Consider the following 26,810-nt stretch of genomic DNA (forward strand, 5'->3'; position numbering starts at 1 on the left):
ACCAGTGCATTAATTTGGTTTTGTAATTTTTTTAGATAAGAAATTCTTAAATCAGTACAATATTTCTTGGCTCTGCAATAAAGTTGTCACAACTATTTAGGAATTTATTATTTAAAGATAAAAATTAAAAAGAGTCAAATTGACCCCTCGTGGTAGTTCTAGATAGTCAGCTGGTGCCGGTAGTCCTAGTGTTAAGGCATTGGAAACTTTCAAAGTCCGTGATGGAAGAGAAAGACCGTGAGATAAATTACTGATTCAGACGTAACGGAGGTCACACCGAGCAGATAGAGTTGAAGTCTGGACAGTCAAAAGAAAGCCGCATTTTCGGCCACACGAGTCATGCTAAAATATGAAGTCAGCCTGAACATCTGCTTTCCGAAAGAGCAGGAAAATCCATTTTGCCCACACTTATACAAATCCAAAGTATTAATTATATAAACGGGAAATACCCCTGCACGATTATAATAGTAGTCATAAAGAGTAATAAACATCTATGTAATGACATAGAAAAAATAAGTATGTATCAAAAGAAAATCGTTTGTTTTTGTTATATAGTTAAAAAATATGAAAATAAGTTGTACCTTCAAACAATTAAAATAATTAAAGTATCAAAAACTATAATTTTAAAAATATTTTTAAAATACAACAAAATACCCATACAAATAAATTATGTTCACCCTTCAATTAACGAAAGTTACGTATGATCGAATCAAGTGGCCTAATCACGAAGGCTCTGATTCAAATTCTGTTCCATCAATCTTGATCTTTTACTCCAAGGTTTTTCTAAATGACACCGCGTATGACCTCCCTGACACGTTGGAACCGGCTGTCTGGCTAAATATTTACTGCATTCCCAGTAAAAATACTTGTGCAGTATTGTTCAGAAATTTAAGAGGAAAATAGCACCTCTATTACTTTTGTGTCAAGTAAATTTTTTTTTTAAATTTTTTTTTTAATTTTTGTCGTTAGTAATACCTAAAATGTGAAAAAGAAGTTGTAACAAGTGTACTCTGTGTCTGAACATTAAAAGTTATTTTTTCTCCAAATATTATGCTTTCGCACTCAAAGTTTTGACGTGTACTTTACATACTTAAGGTAGTATGTATGTTCTCAAGAAACTAAGTTTATCACTACTTTTAATAATAATATTTTATTTTAATATATAAATGACACTAATGCTACTACGAAGGAGAATGTCTTATGACGCAAAAACAAGAGAGATTTTAAAGTTAATTTAATAAAAATATTTTTATTTCGGTTTAACGTCTTGTCAACAGTGAGGTCATAAACACGGAAAAGTTATATTTAAAAAAAATTATATTAAGTCAAACAAAAAATTTAGGCCAATGTACATAGAGTTAAATAATATTATTTGTTATAATTAGTACACAAACAAAAAAAAACTGTTTTCACTAAAATAAATTTCAAGTTATCCATGAAAAACCGGAATCAACAAATGTCTCGAACGGATCTGGCTGGCAAACCATTACCTGATCTTCATCTAGCTATGTGTGGAACTGACAGCGCCACCTATACCGTGGGATACAAACTAAACGCGTAAGTTACTATTTCGCCACAAGAGTGCAGATCTGAATGCAGGGAGAGTACAAAAAATATTTTATCGCTACAGCCCATTCAAATTACTTACGCTTTCTCAACAAAAATTCTAAGTTGTGTGTTTCAGCGTTGCGTGTTTCTAAGTTACGTGTTTCTAATTATGATAGCTCTAAGTTGTGTGTTTCTAAGTTGTGATAGTTCTTAGTTATTACTTTCTAAGTTATGACATTTCAAAGTAGTGTGCTTCTACGTTGCGTGTTTCTTAGTTAAGCCTGTTCTAAGTTGTGACAGTTCTAAGTTGTGATAGTTCTAAGTTATGATTTTCTTAGTTGTGACAGTTCTAAGTTGTGATAGTTCTAAGTTATGATTTTCTTTGTTACGACATTTCTAAGTTATGACGTTTCAAAGTTGTGTTGTTTTAAGTTGCGTTTTTCTAAGTTATGTTTTTCTAAGTTATGACAGTTATATAATGCGTGTTTCTAAGTTGTGATGGTTCTAAGTTATGACTTTATAAGTTATGAAGTTTCTAAGTTGTATGTTTCTACATTGTGTGTTTCTAAGTTATGTGTTTCAAAGTTATGATCGTTATAACTTATTACAGTTCTAAGTTATGTGTATTTTTTGAGGTTTCTAAGTTATGACTGTTCTAAATTGTGTGTTTGTAAGTTATGTGTGGTTCCCCTCCATAAAATAATGGACAACAGTGTTTTTAAATAATATTTAAATACAATTTTATCATTTAATTTTTTATGAAATAAGAATTTTTCCCGAGTTTCTAATATATTTTTACCGATTTTCAATATGACAGGCATGAAGATATTTGCAACGGTAATGCAACACTTCAATATGGTGGTCATTGAAATCAGCGGCTTGAAGAGGCTTGTCCATTCGGAATTTAAGCCACTTTGAGGAATTCACAAGCCATTGGTATCTTTGAGGACTAAAACGGGAATTTTCCCTCGAAAAAGGGAAATTATTAGGAATTTTGGTAAATTTTGAGTCACTTTAGAGCAATTTTGAGGATAGTTCGACACAAAAATGGCTGCCGTGACGTCAGAGCAATCTGTAATTGCCCCATCCACAACCCACAGCCAGAAGCCAGGCGCCAGCTATACTTATCGGGTCTGGTAATCTAACAGGACATGCCTGGTTAATCGAGTGTCACGTGGACATGCCCTGTAAAGACATGGAACAACTTGCTTCATACTATTAGAAGGTTGTTGAAATCAAGTAACTCCAGTAAATAGTTTGAAGTAGAGTAGAAATGATAGAATAGATTGTTTGTAATGTTGTTGAACCTGTGACTTGTATGATGAATTGAAGTGATATGATCGAGCCGAGGGGGATGTTGGCAGGACTGGAGGAGCGGTTCGCCAGGTGGAGGGGACGGCATGTTCTCGCTGAGGCTGCCTCGCCTGAGGGTGCGCCACAAGCGACGCAGCTGCGGCTCAGCGCTGCAGCCCGGCGGCGGCGAGCAGGCCCTGGGCTCCAACTCGCGTGAGTCCTGCATACCTTCCCACACTATCAGTGCCACGCGACCTCACCAGTTACTTACTCGGCTGGAATCACCTTCATTTCTGGAGTTTCTAACATTTCATGTTGCTTTTAAAAATCTGTTTTGACGTGATAAAGTCTTATAAATCGATGAACGCCAGCTGCACGTACGAAATATTGTCACGTTCCACCTGAGCCGAGCGTGCAAGAACCGGCCAACCACCGTGCGAGAAAATCTTCTGTAATATCAAACATATTAAGGGGGGCTTTTTAACTCATTGTTCGTGATTATATTTAAAAAGTGAATTAAAATTAATTTGCTAAATCTGTAAATGGTATTTGAAAATAAAAATAATATGCAATTATTCATAAATATTGTTTATGACGTTATTATGTAAAATTATCGTCCGTAAACCAACTTTTCAGACAAAACCCATTTTAAAAAATTAAATGGTTTAGAAAAATATGTGTTTTCTACATATATTAAAACATTTGTACTGACATTACAAAGCATTCAAATTAATTTAATAAAAAAATTAATCTCTAGTAGTGTGTAATAGCCGGTCCAGAAACTGGCTTCTGGCTGTGGAGCCCGAGCCACCATCTTGGATTGTGACGTCGGCGGCCATCTTGGATGAGCGTAACGAGACACAGCGTAATGGGACAAGTATATCATGTTGGCCATCTTGGATGACCATTACCGTGAACTTTGACCTTGACCTTGACACCAGCGGCCATTTCTGATCCGCCATCTTGGATCCGCCATTTTGTATGACGTCATTTTTTTCTAGAACTTTCCGGCATTTTGTTTTCCGCCAATTTGAATTATGACGTCGCCGTTGCAATTTCCGTTATGCCCACCATCTTTAACTTTTTTATTTATTATATGATATTAATGAAACAAATTAAAAATTTATAAAAAATTGAAGTAATAAAATATTAATAAGTGTTTTTTTAAAAAAACAATCATTTACGACACGGAGCTTGGAGTCCTCGGTTCGAAACCGACGAGTGCAAAAAAAATTGGCGACCACTCCTTCCCTCACTGTGTCTGCAGGCAGACTGACCCCACCACTTTTTACCATGCTTATATATCAACAGGTAGTATGACATCATGCCCGCCATCTTGAAAATCCGTAATTTTTATGTTAGAAAATCGGGAAAAAATTTAAAAATCATTAAAAAAATTAATCTACTGAATTAAATAATAAAAGTCTCTAAAACACCGTTGCAATTTTCGTTAGGGCTACCATCGTGAAAATCTGTAATTTCAATGCTACAGATTCGGGAAAAATTCCAAAATTCATCAAAAAAATCGCTCGTTAAGGAAATTATTGATTCCTGTCCTTGGTTCTATCCCTGGGTTAAACAAAACAAATTTAAATTTAAAAAATATCACAAAAGTTACAGGTTTTAGAAAATAAAAAAACCGCAAGAACTTTTAAATTTATTTATTACATAAATTCTAACCTACGACAAGAACAAAAAAACACAGACAAAGTCTTGTGGATTTCTCAATTTCTGCATCTGCCACCCACGAATTAAAGCGGGAGGAAAGCCCCATCACTTGACGTTGGACCGTCAATTTCTTCGTTTTATAATCTTCTCCACCAAGTACGTATCGGGATACAACGTAGGCTGAATCTCTTCAGCATAGAAGCCGCCACAGATAGGTTTGTGGTCCAAATCTTCGAGGTAGTAAGTGCTAGGCTCTGATTCACGAACATGTGTCACACGGAAAAGTTCGGGACTCCAGTTCGCAGTGAAACCTTTCTCGAAAATACCTTTCTGCTTGGAGATTTGCACAATGTCACCGACATTAGCTTTAAGCTTTCGTGGATCTTTCTTCTTTGTGTTTGTAAACACTAATCAAAGCAGACGATTGTCCTTTACATCCTTTGGCTTCATTTTCGTGGTAGAATGTACCGTATGATTATACTTGCTTATTAGATTCGCAATATGTCAAGCCACTTGTAATTTCCGTTAGCCGTGAACTGTCTCCACATCTTGGAACCCAAAGTTCTGTTAAACCTTTCGACAATGGAGGCTTTAACGTAAATAAATGTAGAATAGTGTTTGATGTCATACTTCTTCATCAAGGCCTTGAAGGTTGCATTGTAGAATTCTTTCCCAAGGTCCGTTTGCAGGTGTGTCGGTACACGACCATCACACAAAATACTGTCCATCACCTTGGCTACTTCAGTTGCAGTCTTTAATTTGACAGGTTTAGCCCAAGCGAACTTGCTATAAACATCGATGACTGTCAACATGTACTTGAAACCTTTATTCAATCGTGAATACGGTATCATCTCAATAAGGTCTGCCTGGAATAAATCATCAAATCCAAAAACTATAACCTTGCGATGAAGGTATTTTCGTCTAGCAGGAGCATGAAGTTCGTGAGCGATTCCGGTTTGACTCATTGTATGTAGCCGGCTTCCCTCAGTTCTTCGAGTATAGAGACTATTTCGTTTATGTGCGAATAGTTTCCTACACTAAGCGAAGCATGTAGAATTCTAAGTCGATCAATTAATTCATTGGGGTCGTCCCAATATACATAGTCAAATATCTGATCACTTTCTAGCTTTTTTAAACCTTCACCATGTATTGTTAGTTCACTGAAGAGATTAGCGAGAATGTCAATTTTTTCATGATCTTCGTCTTTATATACACCACTATCTGGATCGTTATCGCGAAAATGTGCATTGGTTAGCTGTAGCAGTTTGTTGTATTCTTGTAAGTCTTTGTGAGAATATCCTCTAGGCTCCCTGCGAAACAGCAATTCGTACAGACCCAGAGTCCCACGGGTTTTGAACTCTTCTGGGCGCACGATATTTCCTGGTAGAAAGTCTATTTCTTTAACACCGAGGAACCACTTATTATGTTTTCTGTACACTCCGTAGGTCGTGACATTATTCCGACTCATAAACGATATAAGGTATGGCCAGACCATTGCATGAATTTGGTGTCCCTTTTTCGGTATTTTTTCTTGTGCATGGACTCTTCTTCTCGATCTGGTTCATACTTTCTCTTCTTTACAGTTGGCATTTCATCTTCAACTTCTGTCTTCACAATGATGGCTGGTTCATCTTTATTTTTAAGTTCGTCGAGTCGACTAGTGATCGGCTTAAATATCTCTTCATTTTCCATCTCACTTGCAAGTCTGGTTCGTCTAGCAAGTAGATATTTTTCACGAACAGACTGTATAGCTCGATGAAGGTCACTGGCCAGGTCTGACATTGTACTGGCTGAAAACATATTGCAAGTCCTCCTTTATACGTTTTTATTCGTTCGCAGAAACTTCTTTCCGAATTTGTTGTCAAGTGAGATAGTGTTGCTTACAGACTACTTTGTAAAGTCCTCAAATCGTCACGTCTTTGCACATTCGATACTTCGACCATGTCGAGAATTCGTGAATCTGAGAATTCCACATGCTGATCGATGGCAACGATTTACTCTATTATTTCATCTTTTGCGCGTTTTATTTCTTCGCCGAGTAGCAAAATGTATTTACGTATTCAAGCATCGTGGTTAACGGCGCATATCTGGGTACTTGGAGCTCGACTGCTAAGACCAAATTTAGAAATGCCACGATTCATGTTTGACGATAAACTAATCGAAACCTCGTCTGTACCTGCCCTTATATAGAGGCCAGTCCTTTACGATGACTATTAATCCATGCTCATCTTTCCAACACAAGGACCACATTTCTTTGAATTCCTGAAACATTATGTCGGTGTTTACATGGTCGTCGTAGGCGTGTCGTAAATTAAGTTCGTCCATGCGAAACAAACTTAAAACATTCGCATTATCTCGTAGGAGATGTTTTGGAATACGACTGTACGTCTGACACAGGTAAATGCAGTCTACCTTGGCGTGTATGTCCATAGAAAATACTCTTGTATAATACCTTGCTTCTCGCACATTACATCGTCGGAAAAAAAAACATGGAATTAGGCTTTGCTTCGTCGGTAGTCAGCACATCAGTATTATCATTAAACGGAAAATACTCGAGAGCATCCACCGATTGTAGAACAGTGGTCAAGCGCTGGTACTTTGGCTGTTGAAACGACTTGGAATAGAGGTAAACGTTCTCAAAACCGAAGGCCATTTTGCTCCTCTAATAAACTCAGTAGAACGCACGTTTTGCCGTAGTAGGACGGACCCGCCATTATGCATCATACGGCAGAAGCCAACAGTAATCCATGTCGTGACTCACGACCGCTAGTTTCATCGTCCTGCGTAATGCGCATGGACAAATATACTTCTTGCTTGACGACTTGCATTGTACTGACAAACATTCTATAAGAACAATCGTATTTATTGATTTTAGGTCAGTTGCACGCAATGTCTCGAAGAGATAGGAACAAAAAACACATCGGTGCAGGACTCTTAAACTCGCTGATAAACAATCTGCCATTCGAGCTACACATTCTTGGCTACAGATTCTGCGGCCCCGGCACTAAACTAGCGAAACTGTTAGCTTGAGGTGACGATGGCATTAATTCTCTCGACGAAAAGTGCAAGCAGCACGATATTGCATATTCATTAAGAATGATCTGGAATCCAGACACCGGGCCGACGAGATATTTGCACAGGAAGCTGAAGAAATAAGCGAATGGTCGAACGCGGGACTAGGAGAGAAAATCGCGGCCTGGGCCGTATCTATAATCATGAAGGCAAAGACCAAATTAGGAATGGGTGATCGTTTAACCAGCTCCACCAAGTCAAAGACTAACTCACGCAAGACTAAACGCAAACTGTAGCAGGCGTACAAAAAGCCAAGCAAAAATTACAGACTCTCGACAAGAAGATTATAAGAGGATTTCTTCCTTTGCTTTTGCCTGCATTGGTTGCTCTCGGTGGCCTCATCGGTGCAACGAGCGGTATAGTGCGGGCAGTCAACACTTTGAAGAATGAGTGCAAGCAGTTAAAAGAAGCACAACGACACAATGCCAGCATGGAAGCCATTGCCAAGGGTAAAAAAACGGCGCAGGAATGTACTTATGTCCTCACAAATCAGGCCTAGGCATGAGAAAGAAACAAATGAAAAAATCATAAGTTCTCTGCCGAAACGTCCGCTCACCAACGAAGATTTAATAAAGTTCGCATGCAAACTGAAAATACCAAATTTCCGCGGCGTGTTTATGCGAGACACTTTGCCCAGCAAACCAAAAACCAACCAACATGCCATAATTAATTTATACACGGCAGCAGGTCGCAGCAAGCTCTGGGTGGCGTACATAAAGTCTGGAAAAATGGCCCAGTACTACGATAGTTTTGGAAATTTACGGCCTCCGCCAGAACTTAGGCAGTACCTGGGCCGGACCACTACATTGTTCTACAATTATGAAACGGAACAGAAGTCTAATCAAACAAACTGCGGTCACTTGTGTCTTCGCTTTTTAACTAAAAAAATTTAGCTGACAAAAGCAATTACTACTTGAATGTTGTGCAGTGATGATATATTTTTAGTCATTTCGATAACATTTACCTTGACAGTCATGCATCTGAGCTTCGGGCTGTTCATTTTCCGCCTCTGGATTTAGACGGAGAATGGTGTATCGGACTCGTAGATTTTCAAACGTATAATGCCATACCGAATATCGACGAAGAAAATTGCAAGATCTGCTTCCTGAAAAGCGATGGGACCGCTCATGAAATACAGTTACTTGTTGGCTCTTACGAAATTGATGACATTGCAAATTACAACAGGGATATGTTACCACAGATTGTAGACTTTCAACTGCGTGGAAATCCAAACACTCAAAAAAGCATTCTAACATGCAGTGAAATTGTAGACTTTACGAAACCTGGGACCATAAGTTCTATGCTCGGATTCGAATCAAAACTGTATGATGCAGGAAGAACGTACGAATCTACACGCGCAGTAAACATTTTGCCTATGAATGTCATAAGAATAAACTGTAATTTGGCAAGTGGAACATATCTCAACGGAAGACTAAGCAACATGCTGCACGAGTTTTCGCTGATGGTCCTGCCAGGATATAAACTGGTGGAAGTACCGCATAGTATCATTCATGTTTCAGTCGTCATAAAGTGCACACACGAAGTCGTCATCAGAATCGTTGACCAGCGAGGACGATTGATGAATTTTCAAGACGAAGAAATTACATTACGTCTGCACTTGAAGCGATGGTCATAAAGTTAGTAAAACCGAACAGTTATAAAAGAAATCTCAATGGCGTGAACAAGAAAAGTTCTCTGCCAGACATCAGTGCATTAACTCCTGGCACCATAAAGTATCTTCTTAGTATTGGACAAGTGCCGAATAAATATGGATGACGAAATCCTCAACGTGGAAGATCCGGCAATTTTTGATGACACCATTACAAAAATGGAATTGCACGAGTACCAGCCTTTCCTGCTCGGACCGTACGCACTGCCATCAGAAGTACGCATTGCTGTACAGCACCAATATACTTGTATTTTACCTTCGGAGTCATTTCTACGTATAAGAGGCACGCTGACAAAAGTTTATGGTACGCATCCGACAACAACGTAAATATCCTGCAATGGTATTCTTCACCTAATCGAGCACATTACATATGTACTCAATGGCATTGAGGTAGACCAGACGAGAGATGTAGGCATAGCATCTGCTATGAAAATTTACCTTTCGCTCTCGCCAAATAAACAGTATGCTGCAAAGATTGCCGGTCGGGCTCTCGAGGTTGAATATAAGCTTCCACTTTATGCCGAAGGGAAGTTCGAGGTTTGTGTTCCTTTGTCCATGCTTCTTGGATTCGCTGAGGACTACAAGCATATAATCATTAATTCGTAACAAGAGCTCGTACTGTTTCTAGCCAACACACACATTAATGCATTTGTCGCCGCTGCAGAAAACCCTCAAGATGTGTCGCTACCACTACAGTCTATCGAGTGGATGCTGCCCCACATCCAAGTGAGCACGGTTGAACGAGACAAGATGTTGAAGAACATAGAAAATGGCAAGAACTTCGATGTGCCATTCCGATCCTGCAGCCTGGAAACTCATCCTGGCTTGCCTCATAGTCAACGTATCAATTGGATAGTAAAGTCCAGCTTCGCTACGGAAAAACCATGATACATCATCGTCAGGCTTCAGACCAGAAGACAGCTCAATGCAGGAGTAAGTCGCTTCTTATTTGATAACTGTAAAATACGTAATGTAAAAATATTTTTAAACAGCGAAAGTTATCCGTACGTTGATATGAACAGGTACTTTGAAAGTGGATGATTTGTTCTCGCATATCAAATGTATGCCAAGTTTTAGCAAGCTTGCTATGGGCGGAGACAGTCACCGATACTGAGTCCCGACAGTTTCAAGAACACGGCTCCATTAATGGTGTTTGACGTTTCCAAACAGGATGATCGATTAAATTCAAACATCATCGACTGTAGGATCTAGATAACGACTAGCGAAAATATTCCACCAAACACCTATGCTTTTTGTTTGATACTTCACGATCGGCTTGAATTGTACAATTGTTGAGACAAACTTCTGAAAATTTTTACTTAAAAAGTGATTCGTTTGCGATAATAATTCATTTACGACCGAGCATTGCTAGCGACAATATGTACTGCAACCTGCAAGGTTTCCAGAGCCAAAACGGCTTTGTTCTCAATGAAATTAGCTTCACCTCCGGAGAAAAGACTCGAACTCGCAGCTTCCGACCTCCGTATTCTTGGAAACTACTAGACGAAAAAAGTAAACCTATAATGAATGGTTATGTAAATACTATCACGGAATAGAGTGGGACGAAGGAAAAATCCCATACCACCAATTGAAAAACACACTGCAAGATTTACTAGTTCAAAACGAAACAATATACGTGCAGCCATGTGACAAGTTTGAACGGGTCTGTGCCTGTACAAACTCGCAGTTAATGCAGAAATGGCACACACAGTGTTAGTAGGAGCCTGCATGTATAAATGTCACACATCTGTTCGTGCCTTCAGTTGTCGTTCGACCTGCAAGAAGATGTTTACGTTTCATCCTGCTAACGTGTACGTGAGCGTACGACCTAGCTTCAGCAGTGTCGAGTACAGCTACTAGGAAGGTGGGTATCTACATACATATACAGAAACCTGTGATGGAGTCGCTCAGCATTGGTGCTTTGCGCACTTTCCTGTGTCCTACGAACCGACTCAGACACTATTCGATTGTTGCGAACCTGGAAACTGTGCCTTCTATCACATGAGTCCACACACAATCCTTCCTGCTAACATCGCTGAGGTAGTCGACTCGTCTGCACGTGCAACATCAAACATGAGCGTGTTGCAACCTGATGCGACCTGTGATGCTTCTATGCAGACGTCCAAATGACGTGCGTCTCATCGTCGAAGTTCAGGCAGTGAATCTGTCCCAACTAGCACTGCAGTAAAGCCCAGGCGCAGACGTGGTCACAGATGCCATCGACCATGTATCGCTAGAGATAACGACATCGCAGAAGATGACCAGTTGGCTACCTGTGTTCCTGATCCCGTGACCTGCGAACCAGTTGGAACCGGAGTCGACGAGGAAGTTCGTGCGGCATTAAAGACTCTGCTTGCGAAAATGCTTAATTCCTTAACATAACATGCATTTTTGTATTTTTTATAAATAATTGTGTAAAACTTGAACTTGTGTGTTTTTTAATTTCTATAATCTTTTGGTACCTAAAAAAAATTAATTTTAAATACAGACAATATTTTGACTCATGTAGTATTCTAGTAGACCGAGGGTATATAAGCGAGGTTCATACGAGTGGTCCCGCAGTTCACCTCTGGCCGCGGTGCAGTACGGACCTGCTCTCTTCAGATAGTTTCACGAGATTTAGTTACTGCTCCATTTTCGACCGGGATAGACTGTTTACCGTCAGCGGCGGGGACCTCGATTACAGCAACGATGATGGAGTCGGAGATTCCGATACCGGCTGCAGAGGAGACCACGACAGCGGAGAGCTCAATGGCTGTGGTGTCGACAGCTGCGGAGATCCCGATACCGGCTGCAGAGGAGACTTCAATTAATGAAGAGCATTCATTGCATCAGTGCAAATACTGTGGTGCATCATTTTCTATCACTTCAAGCGCGCGCAGACATGAAAGAAGCATTTGTCTGAATAATTTACTGAAACGAATACAATTTCAGTGCAATAAGTGCGGTAAACTAATTTCATGTCTCGATAGCTTACATCGTCACTATATAAAATGCTCCGAGACAGTTAAGTGCAAGTATAATGAACATGGTTATTGTTTTGACTCATGAGTTGAACCAGCTAATTAGAATATATAAGTGAGACCCTGGTGATATGAACTTCAGTCCGTATCTGGCTGCGGTGATGAACGGATCGTATAGTCAGACTTGACTATCGTATTAGACCAGTATCTAGCTATTCTTGAGAACTCGATGACATCATTACCAGTATCAACACCGACCTGGATCGAAGGTCTATTATCATCAGTGCAGAGCCCGATGACAACGACGTCTACAGCTTTACCTGCTCCCTCAGCACAGCAGGAGATTTCGACGTGTGCAACATCTTCCGCAGAGCAGACCTCAAATGCTTCAGAAGTTAACATGTCCGCAGTGTTACAATGGTTGTCAACAGTTCCAGTGTCATTGATGAAGGAAGGAGCATCCAACGGTGTTCCATCGCCCAACTGTTCATACTGTGAGAAGATCAAAAACTTGAAATTACATTATTTTGTAATACACAATCGTAGTAATAACTCTGAACGCATTAAATATCAGTTCAACAGGTGTTTAAGCAAGTTTATACACTATGGAGGTTTAAAACGTCACCTCAGGAAATGTGTTAGACTGGGTGTACATTCATCAGAATCAAGCTGTATATTTTGTAACAAATTATTAGCAACTATTCAAAGTGCAAAACAACATGAAATATATCACTGTCCTTTTAATGAAGTCGATAATTCGGCTTTGTGTGAAAATTGTGGTGTACCAATATGTCGACCTGATAGACTGAACAGATATTTCGAGTCATGTAAAGGGCTTAGTCCATACAATAAGAAGACTTTTTGAATCGAGAAATCCACAAGACTTTAGTACTTTGTCTGTGTTTTTTTGTACTTGTTGTAGGTTAGAATTTGTGTAATTTTTTTTTAAAGTACTTGCGGCGTTTTTTTAATTTTCTTAAACCTGTCACTTTTGTGGTATTTTTTAAAATTAAATTTGTTTTGTATCACCCAGGGATCGAACCAAGGACAGGAATCAATAATTTCCTTAACGAGCGAATTTTTTTATGAATTTTGGATTTTTCCCGAATCTGTAGCATTGAAATTATGGGTTTTCAAGATGGTAGCCGTAACGAAAAGTGCAACAGTGTTTTTAAAGATTTTTATTAGTTAATTTGGTTGATTAATTTTTTTAATGATTTCAAATTTTATTCCCGATTTTCTAACATAAAAATTATGGATTTTCAAATGGCGGGCATGACATCATACTACCTGTTGATATATTAGCATGGTAAAAAGTGGTGGGGGTCAGTCTGCCTGCAGCCACAGTGAGGGAAGGATTGGTCGCCATTTTTATTGTTTTTGCACTCGTCGGGTTCGAACCGAGGACTCCGAGCTCCGTGTCGTAAATAACTGGTTTTTTAAGAATTTTTATTAAAATTTTATTACTTGAATTTTTTTATAAATTTTAAAAAAAAATTCATTAAAAATGGATAATAAATAAAAATATTAAAGATGGCGGGCAAAACAGAAATTGCAACGGTGACATCATAATTCAAAATGGCGGAAAACAAACTGCCGGAAAGTTCGAGAAAAAAGTTATGTCATCAAAAATGGTGGATCCAAATGGCGGATCCAAAATGGCCACCGGGGTCAAGGTCTAGGTCAAAGGTCACGGTCATGGTCATCCAAGATGGCCACCGTTATATACTTGTCCCATTACGCTGTGTCTTGTTATGCTCATCCATGATGGCCGCAATGACGTTTCAATCCAAGATGGTGGCTCGGCTCCGGCTCCACAGCCAGAAGCCAGTTTCCGGACCGGCTATTACACACTGCTATCTCTACATGAAATAAATTATTCAAACCTTAATAATTTCAATGCACAAATATTTAATACAGGTATTCATTTTTTCTAGCAGACTATGGAGTAAATAAAGATAAAACAGCCGTAAGAAAAACTACTTTTTTAGCTTTCTATTAATACATCTATGAGCCATAATTGAAAGCTATTTGTGTGATATATATTAAATTGCCTATTTTGTTAGGTTCTCTCTAGGCTATATTATCTTGTTGCCTACCAGAATTATAGATGGTAATCATTGTTCAGCCATTGAGACAACAATGAGATAAAAGGATTTGTGAAGCACTAGTGGCCATATTGTTATATGGTAAAATGCATGTTGTAAGATGCAGGTATTTCAGGTTTTGGATGTTAAATAGGTAGTATAAATAAAGAAATCTGTGAAATGGTTTTTACCAATCACTTTGCTTTTAATTTTATAGAGAATATTAAAAAAATTTCATGATAAAAATTTGAATTATATATTCTGTTGTTTAATAAGTGATATTAAAAGAATATATATATATTTAATAAATTGATTGTTATTGATTTTATTCCATATATAGATGATCGGTTACGGTGACTTATCCCGGGCAGAGGGGAGGAGCAGGAGCGGTCCCCGAACAGGGGTCGCTGCCCAAGAGCAGGGGAAGATCGGCAAGAAGAGTCTAGCGACAGCAATGCTACCTTCCTGCAACTGGCCGCAATTCCCGCACCGCTTACGCTCGTTCCGGGGCCGGCGGCACGATCATATATGCCATCTGAAACTTCCAATTATCAAATATGGCCTCGTGGCTGAGCGCTCAGCGGCGCAATCATCTAAATGTAAGGTTGACGGTACGAATCCCGGCAGGTACGAACTTTTTTTTGTACTTGTAAAAATAAATACGATCACGTAACATTTCAAAAGTAATAAATATATTTGAAGAATGAATGCAAATAAAAGTATATTTATTAATTAAATTGTAATTTTCAGGTAAGGACATGATAACTAATGGTCAATTAGGTTAGGTTAGCTACATTATAAATACTTTAAAACTTTGTGGACGGTTTATTTGGTTAGGATAGCTACATTAAAGATACTGTGAAATCATGTAAACTGTTTCCTAGCGCTGGATAGCTACATATTAAAAAGTTATTTGCTAAGCAACCATAAAATGATTTTACAGTAATTTTAATGTAGCTATACTTACCTAATATAACCAACCATCCACTAAACAGTCTATGTGGCATTTTTATACTGGAGAGAAAAAACGTGCGCTTAAAAATAAAAAAAAACCAGGGGGTAGGCTAACTTCGGAAAGGATCGGCATTTGCGGCCAGCTGCAGGAAGGTACCATTGCTGTCGCTAGACTCTTGTGATCGGCAGAGGGGAGGAGCGGGAGCGGTCCCCAAGCAGGGGTCGCTGCCCAAGAGCAGGGAGAGATCAGGCAGAGGGGGGGGGGGATAGAGAGCTGGGAGCGGTCCCCGGGCAGGGGTCGCTGCCCAAGAGCAGGGAGAGGTAGGAAGGAGGAGCGGTCCTCCAGAGAGGTCGCTGCCTAAATAAAACTGCTCAAGTATTCTGTCACTTTTATTAACCCAGAAAAAACTGGGAAGCGCATTCTTGCCTGGCTTAGCTCAGCCAGAGTAAATATGCAATGTATGTACATATTCATCAGGGAGGGCACATCTGTACCCTTCCTGTGTATACATATTCGAATTACAATACTATTTACATTCACTTGTACAATTTAAAGGCTTCTTGATACAACACTGGGTATTTACATATTTGTCCTGAATTAGGCTGGGCAGGTAGACAAAGTTTCCTTAATTTACATTCCCCTTTGTCTGCCATCTAAGGGCGGGTGGCGAACTAACTTTCCTCCCCATAGATTATGTAGGATGGGTGGCGCACTTGGGGCTTGTGCTATCATACCAGCCGAGGCCAAACTGGTGGACATGACAATTCGCCCCCCTCCCTCTGTGGCCTTGGCTGGGATCGTTGCACATGCCAGGAGTCAGCACGCTGGGCTTCAGTCCCAGGGCTGGCTCCTCTACACTGGCCACTACACTTCGCGGAGGTTAGTCGGTAGCGGGCTGGTCTGCCCAGCCGTTCCCATGGTCGTAGGGGCCTGGAGGTAGTTGTCCTGGTAGAGAGGGGCTAGTAGGTTCCTGGGGTTCGGGGTTTTTGGACAGATCTGTTTTCCGTCTCCATGGCTGCAGGTGAATCCTGTTCTGGGGAAACCATATTCCTCGGTCTGGAAAAGGCTCTTTCTTCCAGTGGCATCTTGCCTTTGAGAGGGCGCCGCTCAGCGGCTGTCTCCATGACTGCATGGTCGATTTCCCCTTTGGGGTTCCTCCTTTCTGGCACCACTGAAAACCACTGCCCGAGTTATTTTGGCTTAGCTTGGTTGTGGCAGAGCGAAGGGAAGGAGTTTCTTGAGGTCTCTGGTCCCCTTGTGTCAACACAACCATAGGTTGGTCTCCGTGTTGTTCAGTGCAGATTCCAGGATTAGGGTTAACACCACTTTGATTAGGGGCATTCAGGTCACCCATTCCTTTGGTGCCCCAGTTAAGAGTCCGGCGGGACGTTCGTCCGAAGTGTATAGTTTGATCTTCAAAGTCCAATATCGCCTGCTGCTGCGTGAGCCAATCTTGGCCCAGCACAAGTTCTTCTCGAAGATCCTTTGCGACTAGACATGGGATCTCCATCTCCACATCGGCTATGCAGCATTGTACCACAGCATTGCCCAGTAAGGTCATGGTGGATCCCTGGGTGGCAAGCTGTGCCATTTGGGGTTGGGAAGTAATAGGGGTCCCTATTATCTGCACAACACTCTCGCGCTCATAATTAGTGGTGGCGGCTGAGTCGATAAGAGCCTGAATGGGCTGTGAGTCCAGTTGCACCTTGACTCTTGGCAGTTCTTGTTGTGGGTGGTGCTGTACGCACATAAGGCTCGGGGTCGGTCTACCTTCGAGCCGAGCATGGGAGTTGAGGTCTTCTACCTTCGGTGTAGGGGTAGGGCTCGTTGGCACCACTCTTTCCCTCCAGGGGTCTACTGTGTTGAGGCTGTTCCTTTCAGACTGTTTGCAGCGGAGCACTGGGCAGTCTTTGTGAAAGTGTTGTTCAGGGCAGTGCCAACACTTCGGCAACCTTTTGTTGGGGGTAGCATATTCTTGTACCAGGGTTGGTGGTGAACAAGGTTTACTTGTTACAGTGCCCCTAGTTTCGAGACAGTCTCGCTGCACGGCAGTGGCTCGAACCATAAGTTCGGATAAATTCTCGGGAGGCGGATGCCGTAGAAATGGCCGTAGGTTGGGCCGCACCAGCTCCAACAAGGTAGGAAGAAATTCATTTGGGTCTCTCCCTGGGTGTAGCCTCTTATAAAGTTTCATTTTCTGTAGTAAGAAACTTTCGACATCCTCTCCTTCCTTTTGTTTGGTACCATATAATTGGGCAGTAAGCTTTGCCAGTCTTGATTGGTTTCCAAAATGGTTCAGGAAGCCCCCTGTGAACTCTTCCCAGGTGTCATACAGCCCTTCATGGTTATTCCACCATCTAGAGGCTTCCCCAAGTAGTAATGGACCTATCTGGTCCACCCATTCGGTGGGGTGGATTGCATGCGCCCGTAGGGCTTGCTCCCATTGGTGGACAGATTGCACAGGGTCCTCATGATCCTGCCCTCTAAAGGGCCGAGGTACACTTGCAGATCCTGTACTTGAAGGTAAAGTGGTATTTACTCTACACTGGGCGCAGGTAAACGACATCCCAGCAAGGTCCAGTGGTGTATCTTCCCAGCCTAGACAGGCGAGATGGTAGTCGCGATGGCAGGCCTGGCAGGTGACGAAGACTAGGGCTGTCCGTGGGCAGTCTTGGGCGAAGCATCGGTGTGGTACAACTGACGTTGGCTTCTGGTCCTGCAATTGTTCTCGGCAGGTTTGGCATATGTGGATGAAGTCTTGGGGATCGATGTCTCGATTATTGTGTCCCAGACACTGCAAATGGAATAATGTCCTGCAACACACGCCGGGGGTTTGGGGTCCATCCTGGGTATGGCAATCTGGGGCAGCACACGGTGTAGTCTCCATTGCGGTATTTCTGTTGGGCGCCACCAGGTGTTGTCTTCACTCCTGGAAGTGGATGTTTGCTCCGGCTGTGCTGATAGCTCTCGTAGAGGCAGGGCGTGGTCCTCAGGTTATCCAAGCTGACTGGCCCCACGTTGGGCGCCAAATTGACATATCCCGGGCAGAGGGGAGGAGCAGGAGCGGTCCCCGAACAGGGGTCGCTGCCCAAGAGCAGGGGAAGATCGGCAGAGGGGAGGAGCGGGAGCGGTCCCCAAGCAGGGGTCGCTGCCCAAGAGCAGGGAGAGATCGGGCAGAGGGGGGGGGGACAGAGAGCTGGGAGTGGTCCCCGAGCAGGGGTCGCTGCCCAAGAGCAGGGAGAGGTAGGAAGGAGGAGCGGTCCTCCAGAGAGGTCGCTGCCTAAATAATACTGCTCAAGTATTCTGTCACTTTTATTAACCCAGAAAATACTGGGAATTGCATTCTTGCCTGGCTTAGCTCAGCCAGAGTAAATATGCAATGTATGTACATATTCATCAGGGAGGGCACATCTGTACCCTTCCTTTGTATACATATTCGAATTACAATACTATTTACATTCACTTGTACAATTTAAAGGCTTCTTGATACAACACTGGGTATTTACATATTTGTCCTGAATTAGGCTGGGCAGGTAGACAAAGTTTCCTTAATTTACATTCCCCTTTGTCTGCCATCTAGGGGCGGGTGGCGAACTAACTTTCCTCCCCATAGATTATGTAGGATGGGTGGCGCACTTGGGGCTTGTGCTATCATACCAGCCGAGTCCAAACTGGTGGATATGACAACGGACAACAATTTTCTGGCATTTACATTGATAGCAAAATTGAATTTGTAGCCTGTAAAAGTGTTGATAGTAATTTTCTCCGTCAACATGAAAAATAATTAAACGTGTCATAGAATTCAACAGATTCAAAGTGAGATCATTCCTGCTTTGAGAGTCGTGAACAATATATATTTATGCATATTGAAGCTACACTTTAATAAATGCTAAAATAGCATATATAGTTCGACTTTTCAAAACATCATGTGATAGGAGTGTTCCACATATTTTAATACTGTATTACTTACGTGTTTAATACCAATACTAGTGATCCGAAGTAAATACCTTTTGCAATACCAATTGTGTTAACCGTGCATTATAAAGTTTGTTTTCCCTGAGATCTTATTGAAAATTCAGCTATATCATTATAATAAGTGTTGCGCATAAGTTAATGGATATTAGACATAAATTACGTGCTATTTATATGGACAACATTAATTGAAAGGAGTAATGATTTACAAAATTTCGTGATATGGGGGGATTATTGGTACTAAAAGCATTATTTCGTTTTACCATTACAAATAATGTTTATTAGTCATTTATTACACTCAATCTCCCATGGTCTTCGTTATATTACCAAAAGGTATATTAATACTCAATAGAGATGTAAAATTATTGCACTCAAATATCGCACAACATATGTGTTATATATTTATCTTAGTTATGTTTACATTCGGAAATGGATGTTAACGGAAAATTACAGAAAGGCGACCAACTAGTGGGGCTTTCTAGAAGTATTTTTTTTACTCTGTGTGTATAAAATTATTCTTTAAAATGGAAACAAAGGCAGTGAGTATGTTTACAAGTTAGAGTCACCATAGAAACAGTGGCACAGACTCTGCACCTCCAAGTGATGTAGGATCAGTCGCATCGACATGCCACTCACCTCACGGTTCATACTTGATTCACCACCTCTTCTATCAAGTTTACGGCCACACAACATGCCTAGTGTCTGAATGTATAGTTACTGAGAGTTCGGTCTCTTGGCTCTAGGAATAACCGGAAGATCTGTTTGCTGCACTGACTGCAATGGTTTTCTTTCAAGGCGACACAGCATTGTGTGGTCTAGTGACTATGAAACAGAACATGTTTCAAGAACTAAAAAACTACTATACAAGAGACAAAAACTAGCCTACAAGAAGATATGCGAGAACAAAAATCATTACCTAGAAAATAGGCTTCAAGCATCAGACGCTCAACTACAACAGGACCTGCCGGATGTCAAAACTAGTGCGGCTTTAGTATCTGATTGAATTGCAGCACATGACGCCCACACTGAGGAGCAACTAAAAACCATGCATCACCAATGTCAGGAATCCGCACAGATACTGGAGACAGAGCTGGCCAGACGGCTTATCCAGATATATCAGGTGGCTGAACGAACTAAACAAAACCGAAGTGGCTCAAATCAACTACAAGTTACATATGGTCGTTGCAGGTCACCCTCTGGTTTAGGCTGTCCCAGTACTGGGAATCTGGGTACTGCGAATCACCCCCTTGTATGAGCGGTCCCATTGCTGTGCATCTGGGTACTTTGAGTCATATCCTTTTGAGGGTAGTCCCAGTGCTTGGTATCTGGTTACCTGGATCCTTCCCTACTATTGGCAGTCCCCGTGTAGGTTATCAGGTAAATTTGGTTCACCTCCTGGTAAAGTCAGTCCCTGTGCTTGGCGTTATTCGCTGCCGAGCATCCCCTTGTATGTTTAGTCCCAGAAAGGTGCTTCTGGTCACTTCATGTCACCTCCTTTGAGGGCATTCACAATACTGGGCATCTGTCATTGCATTTCACACTATGTGAATTCCAAACCCAATCATGGGTATCTGGTCGCTGCGGACCACCCTCTGGTAAGGGCAGTAATTATGCTGGGAATCTGGTCGCTGCTTGTCACACCCTGGTGTGAGTATTTTTAGTGCTTTGCATCTCTTCACTTTTGGTCACCTTCTGGTAAGGGCAGTACCAAGCTGAGGATCTGGTCACTGCATTTCACCTACTGGTATGAGCAGTCACAGTGCTGTGAATCAGGTCACTGTGGTCAATCCCTTGTAAGGGTAGTGCCAATGCTGGGCATCTTGTCGCTGCAAGTCACCCCTTGGTAAGGGCAGGCCCAATGCTGGGAATCTGGTCACCTCGAATCACCTGTTCCACTGGATTTCCTTGTGCTGATCATTGATCACTGGGTCACATCCTTCTAAGGTCAGTCCCAGTTCTAGGCATCTGGTCACTGCGAGTCGCCCTCTGGTAAGATCAGTCCCAGTGAAAGGGCATCTGGTCATTGTAGGTCACACACTAGACAGGGCAATTCCTATGCTCTGCATCTTTACGCTGTGTGTCACCCAATACTACGTGCAGTCCCAGTGTTGGGATTCTGGTACATGCGGGTCACCTTCTTGTACGGGCAATCCCAATATTGGGCATCTGGTCGCTGTTGTTCACCTCCTACTACGGCCAGCCCCAGTGCTGGGCATCTGATCGCTGTGGTTCACTCCCTTTTCAAAGCAGTATATTTGCTGGGAATATGATAATTTTGAGTCACCCTTGTGTAAGGGCAGTACTTTTCTGTGCTTTTAGTCCCTGTGGATAACCCCCTGTTAAGGTCAGTTCCCGTGCTTGGATTTATTTGCTGGTGAACACTTCCTGGCATGGGCAGTCCCAGTGCTGTGCATCTGGTCACATCATGTCACCCTCTGTTAGCGCAGTTCCGATTTGGGCCTCTGGTCACTGCGTGTCACCCCTTAGTACGGGCAAACCCAGTGCTGGGCATCTTGTCACTATGAGACACCTCTTGGTAAAGGCAGTCCAAGTGCCATGAATCTGGTCTCTGTGGGTAACTGGTTACTATGGGAAGTTCCTATTGCTAGGCATGTAGTCTCTGCGGGACACTCCTTGGTAAGGGCAATTTCTTTGCTACATTTGTAATGAATTGAGTAATTTTTTTTAGGGAGTATGATTAATTTACTCATCAAACGGTAATGGTAAAGGGATGTTTAAAACATATATATTTTATGTTTTAATTACTCTTAGTACAGTCCACGATTCTAACCAAGGATGGATATCCATCTAATAAATAATTACACCAGTATGTGATTTTTTTATTAAATTTAGAATTTTTAATCAATTAATTAGAAAAAAACTAGAGTATTATTAAAACAAAAAATGGCTGAATCCTAGATGGTGGAAAGATCAAGAAAATGAAAGGTGGTGTGGGTCAAGGTCATCAAAGAGGATGACTGCAGTAGAGGTCTATCCATGACGATGGCCGAATCCCGAATCCCGAGCCTGGAGCTTGTGTCTCATGATAAATGTGACTAACTACTGCCACACAGTAAATATTTAGATATTCTGCAGTCTTTGTTTGCATGTCTTCTTATGTAAAAGACATATATAACATTTTTATGCAAGCATGTTGTTAGTATTTAAATAAATCAAAATATGTGTGTTAAGAGTATTATTATTATTTTATAAAAAAAATTTAAGTAGTTTCTTGTAGCTACTAAAAGAACTTCAGTAAACATCTTAATTTCTGAAAACAGCACTACACATTGTCTTGGTTGGTTGAGATATATTATGGGAATCTAATGTGTTCTGGACCTTTTAAGGTAAAATGACCTTCCCCTTTATTAGTTTTTTTTTTCAATATCCCTTCATTGTTCTCGCCCATCCTCGACTAGTATCCTCTCTACACCTTCACTCCAGTAGTATGGTAGAGGGGCTCCGAGCCCAGGGTCCAAGGTGTAGTTGTGTCGGTGTCTGCTGCCTTGAGGACCTACATCATTGATGTCATCATGGTGGCTACCTTGGATGACTTTGACCTTGACCTTATCCGTTGAACTTGACCTTTACCTCTGACCTTGAAGTTTGACCATTGACCTTTGACTTTTAACTTTTATATTTATGTTTGACCTTAATTTAAACATTGACCCTGACCTTTGACCCCAGTCACTATCCCGGATTTCGTCAACTTGACACCGAGTGCCCCAATTCCCGAACATTGTAATTTTAGTTATTGTCACTATCTTGAATTGAAATAAGTCCGCCATCTTGGATCTCATTTCACAACTACTTATTTAGATTCTTAAGTCAGGTCCGCCAAATTTTCTTCTTCTGCTGGAGGCCGCCATCATGGATGATGTCACTGACGCCATTCTGTATTTTTTGTTCTGCTGGAGGCCACCATCTTAGATTCTATCATCCTTGTTTTTTTGGTGTTTGTTCCTAGAGTGCCAGCACCGCTCTGTCTCATGCACATAAGGTCGATGTTCCATTACCTACCAGTGCCTTTATGGTCCTTATCGACATACTAAATTTATATTTTTATGCCAATTACATTGGAAGCACTGTGGTTCAAACCACCACAGCTGAGATCTCTGAGTTGGAAAACAAATACCTTTAACCACACGGCCATCAAGACAATTATCAGACTGACAAATAAATAAGGTATATAAATATAACATACATATTCGGACTTATATTTTTTTAATTTGAAGAGATAATAAATATCGTTACATGTTCGAGTCAGAACCGCCATATTTATTTTTTCAATACATGCTAACAGGATCACAAGTTACCACACATCACCTGCTAAAGAGTTTTTTTTTTTTAGTAATCGTTACAAGGAGAGCTAGTGTCACATAGTACCCATGCAATCTGCTAGAGTTGGTTGCCTATATATTAGTTTAATTCTTAGTCGCTAGAGTGAATTATTTTTTATTATAAGACATGTTAATGTCACGATATCCACCATTTTGTCTGAGGTCTTGGCCGTCATTATGAAAATCTGTAATTATGTAGCTAGAAATTCTGAATATTTACCAAAATTTATTAAAAAATCACTTATTGATTCAATTAATTTCTGTCTACAGTACGATCACTGGAATATTCAAAAAGGTAATTTAAGGCGATTATATATTTATTTAATTAAATATGGCGAACAATACTAAAAGCAGCTTAGGTATCTAGTCCATCAGCTGCCAGTAGTCCGACGATGACAGTTTGGCTTTCATCTTGGAATTTCGTAATAATTAATGTAGAAATTTGTAAAAAAATCTAATAACCATCAAAAAATACTCTCTTAATGTAAGATTGATGGCATCGATTTACATCAGAGCCGAATATTCTACATAAGCATTGTAAGCAGTGCTTACAGTTTGAAAATGTCCTACATATGTGGTAATGCATTCCGAAGTAGCATCTATCAATGATAAATGCTTGAATAGCTATCACACAGCCTGTTATCATACCGCCTCATTGACTCCTCGCTGTTTGAAATTGTTAGACAGTTGACACCCCTCCCTAACCACACGTCATCCCTACAGGGTGGCTGAAGCCTGCCGAGCTGCCTACTCGCCCTTTTCCTTCTGCGGCAGCGCGACACCCCTCTGTAAGCACTTCTCCTCTTGAATACAGGCAGCTGTGAACTCTTATTGGCCAGACCGCCACCCCCTCCCTCGAATGTGCGTGCCAGAGGGAGGGTGGAGGTCCGCTCAGCTGGGCATCCCGTTACCATCCGCCTATAAGTTGACAACCCAGCCGTGCACGCTGTAAGCAGATTGTTTCCTGCTTGCAGCCACTATCAGCCGACTGGGAATTCAGACACCACTTCGCTTATCGAAGCGTGTAAAGGAGAAACTCTCCTCTACGACGATCTTAGCGCATGATTGGCCTGACAACAGCTTTCTGTTTCAATCATGTAACGTACAGCGATTATCAATAATTTAAAAGTGTTTAAAGTGCGAGATATTATAAACGCATCAGGAACAATGTTTAGAAAAATGTTTATTTTAATTGGTGTTAAAAATGCATTGAAAGGGTAGCACAATTTCAGCAATATCTTGAGAAACTACGTGACAGTTTCGATGATTTCTGGTGGAAAATTGAGGATCAATTTGGTAGCTTGACAGAAGATAGCCAGCCCAAAAAAAAAGACAATGGATAGACTTGTTACAGACGATTATATTTACAATCATAGAAATATTTAAAGAAAAAATAAGTCAAAGATTTGGTGATAATGGCACTCTCTTCTTCATTGGTTTGCTCAATTTCATTGAGTTTTCTGTTTATTCACGATCATTTCCCGAAAAACTATTCCAGTCCTTAAAATTTTCTTATGGACAATAATTCTATTTTGCCAGACTGAGAAGCGAACTTTCCGTGGTTTATTCTTCAAAAGAATTTCACAAGAACAGCATGGCCAAGTTACATAAATATTTGTACTTGAATGATTTGCACGAAACTCTTCCCGAAGCATGGAAACTTATTTGTTTGGTGTTGACGATTCCGACCACTAGTTCATCTGCAGAACGATCCTTCTCTGTCCTGAAGAGAATAAAAAGATATCTTCGTAACTCTCAAGGACATTCGCGGGTCCTAGCACTGTCTTTGTTATCAATTGAAAAAAAAAGGTATTGCAATAACTAACAAAAAGTAATTCGTTTTACAACGATGTGATCAACATGTTTCCGAAGCAGGGCCGTCGAATTCAGCTTATGTATAAGTAGTGACTGAACACTTGGGTAACATTTGGTATTTTTTATAATTTAAAACATTAGTACACAGCTTTCCTTTCATGACACAGAGAATTAAGTTCATGAGCGTCGTCCATCTTGGCGGAGCGAGTCACCACCAGTACCAGGCTCATAAAATCTGAGGGTGAGTTTACATCTACTAAGGCAGGGATTTACATCCACTCGTGATAAATTAGTATATAAACATTGTCAACTTTTTGCTAAAACAAAATTCTTTATTCCTTATGCACATTAGTTTTCTGAACTGTCTCCTAGTAGTAAGTTCGTAATGTTTTAGTAATTTAAGTTAAAATGGTTTAATGCATTGCTTACACATGCAATCAACCCACGCCTCGCCACTGATTTACATACCTTGACTAATTCTCTGTCAGTGATAAGAGTAACGGAAGCTTAAAATATAATTTAAATTCTGTTTCCCACTATCTTTCGTGGAGTTTATTAATCTTTCAATTTACGAAACAATACTTCATACAAAATAAATATCCGACGAAATAAATATGTTGTCGCTGTGCCTACAATGAAGTATAATTTTTCGATACTTAAAATACCTTCCAGCCATGTTATTTAAAAAAAATTAGGCGTATAGACCAAAACATCTCCAAATAAACGGGTATTTTTCGACGAAACTCAACCAACATTCTAAACAGGTCAGGCCCAATGTCATGTTTTTGCACCAGTTATCTCCATACCACGAGATCAAGCATGGCCTCACTACAGTCTTGTGGATGAACATTTAATATAAGAAGAACATTTTATAAAGAAAGAACATATTCGTGAAACAGGAAGCACATAATAATTAAGCACAAATTAATGAAAATGACAAACATTTGAAAGAAGATTCAACTATATATGATACGATTTCATCACAGGGATACGATCTCGTCACAGGGATATGATCTCATCACAGGGATATGGTCTCACAACAGGGATAAGATATTATCACAAGGAAAAGACCTCATCACGGGGATTCAATATCATCATCATCATCGCAGGGATACAGCACATTGATACGATCTGGTCACAGGGATACGATCTGGTCACAGAGGTATGGTCTCGTAGCAGGGGACAGGAAAACTATCTTGTTACAGGTATACTATCTGGTTACATGGATACAATCTTGTCGCTGAGATAAGGCACAGGGATACGATCTCGCCACAGGGATACGATTTGTTTACAGAGATACGATCCCATGGCAGGTATAATGCACAGAAATACAATATCATTGCAGGCATATGATCTCATCAGAGGGATATGACTTTATCACAGGAATACGACTGATCGAAAACGACTGGTCGGATACTACGAGTACTC

At 40.8% G+C, this 26,810-nt stretch overlaps 1 protein-coding gene across 1 annotated transcript in view; it reads left to right on the plus strand.

The window, feature by feature from the left end:
* Positions 1-26,810, plus strand: part of LOC134533336 (glutamate receptor-interacting protein 1) — a 351,603-nt gene that overhangs the window by 80,959 nt on the left and 243,834 nt on the right. The window contains exon 3 of the mRNA XM_063370854.1: positions 2,913-3,054. Within this exon, the coding sequence (XP_063226924.1) occupies positions 2,949-3,054 (106 nt within the window). The 5' untranslated portion in view covers positions 2,913-2,948. The remainder of the gene's footprint in view (positions 1-2,912; positions 3,055-26,810) is intronic.

This window comes from Bacillus rossius, chromosome 6 (assembly GCF_032445375.1).
Source record: "Bacillus rossius redtenbacheri isolate Brsri chromosome 6, Brsri_v3, whole genome shotgun sequence".
NCBI classification, from domain to species: Eukaryota; Metazoa; Arthropoda; class Insecta; order Phasmatodea; family Bacillidae; genus Bacillus; species Bacillus rossius.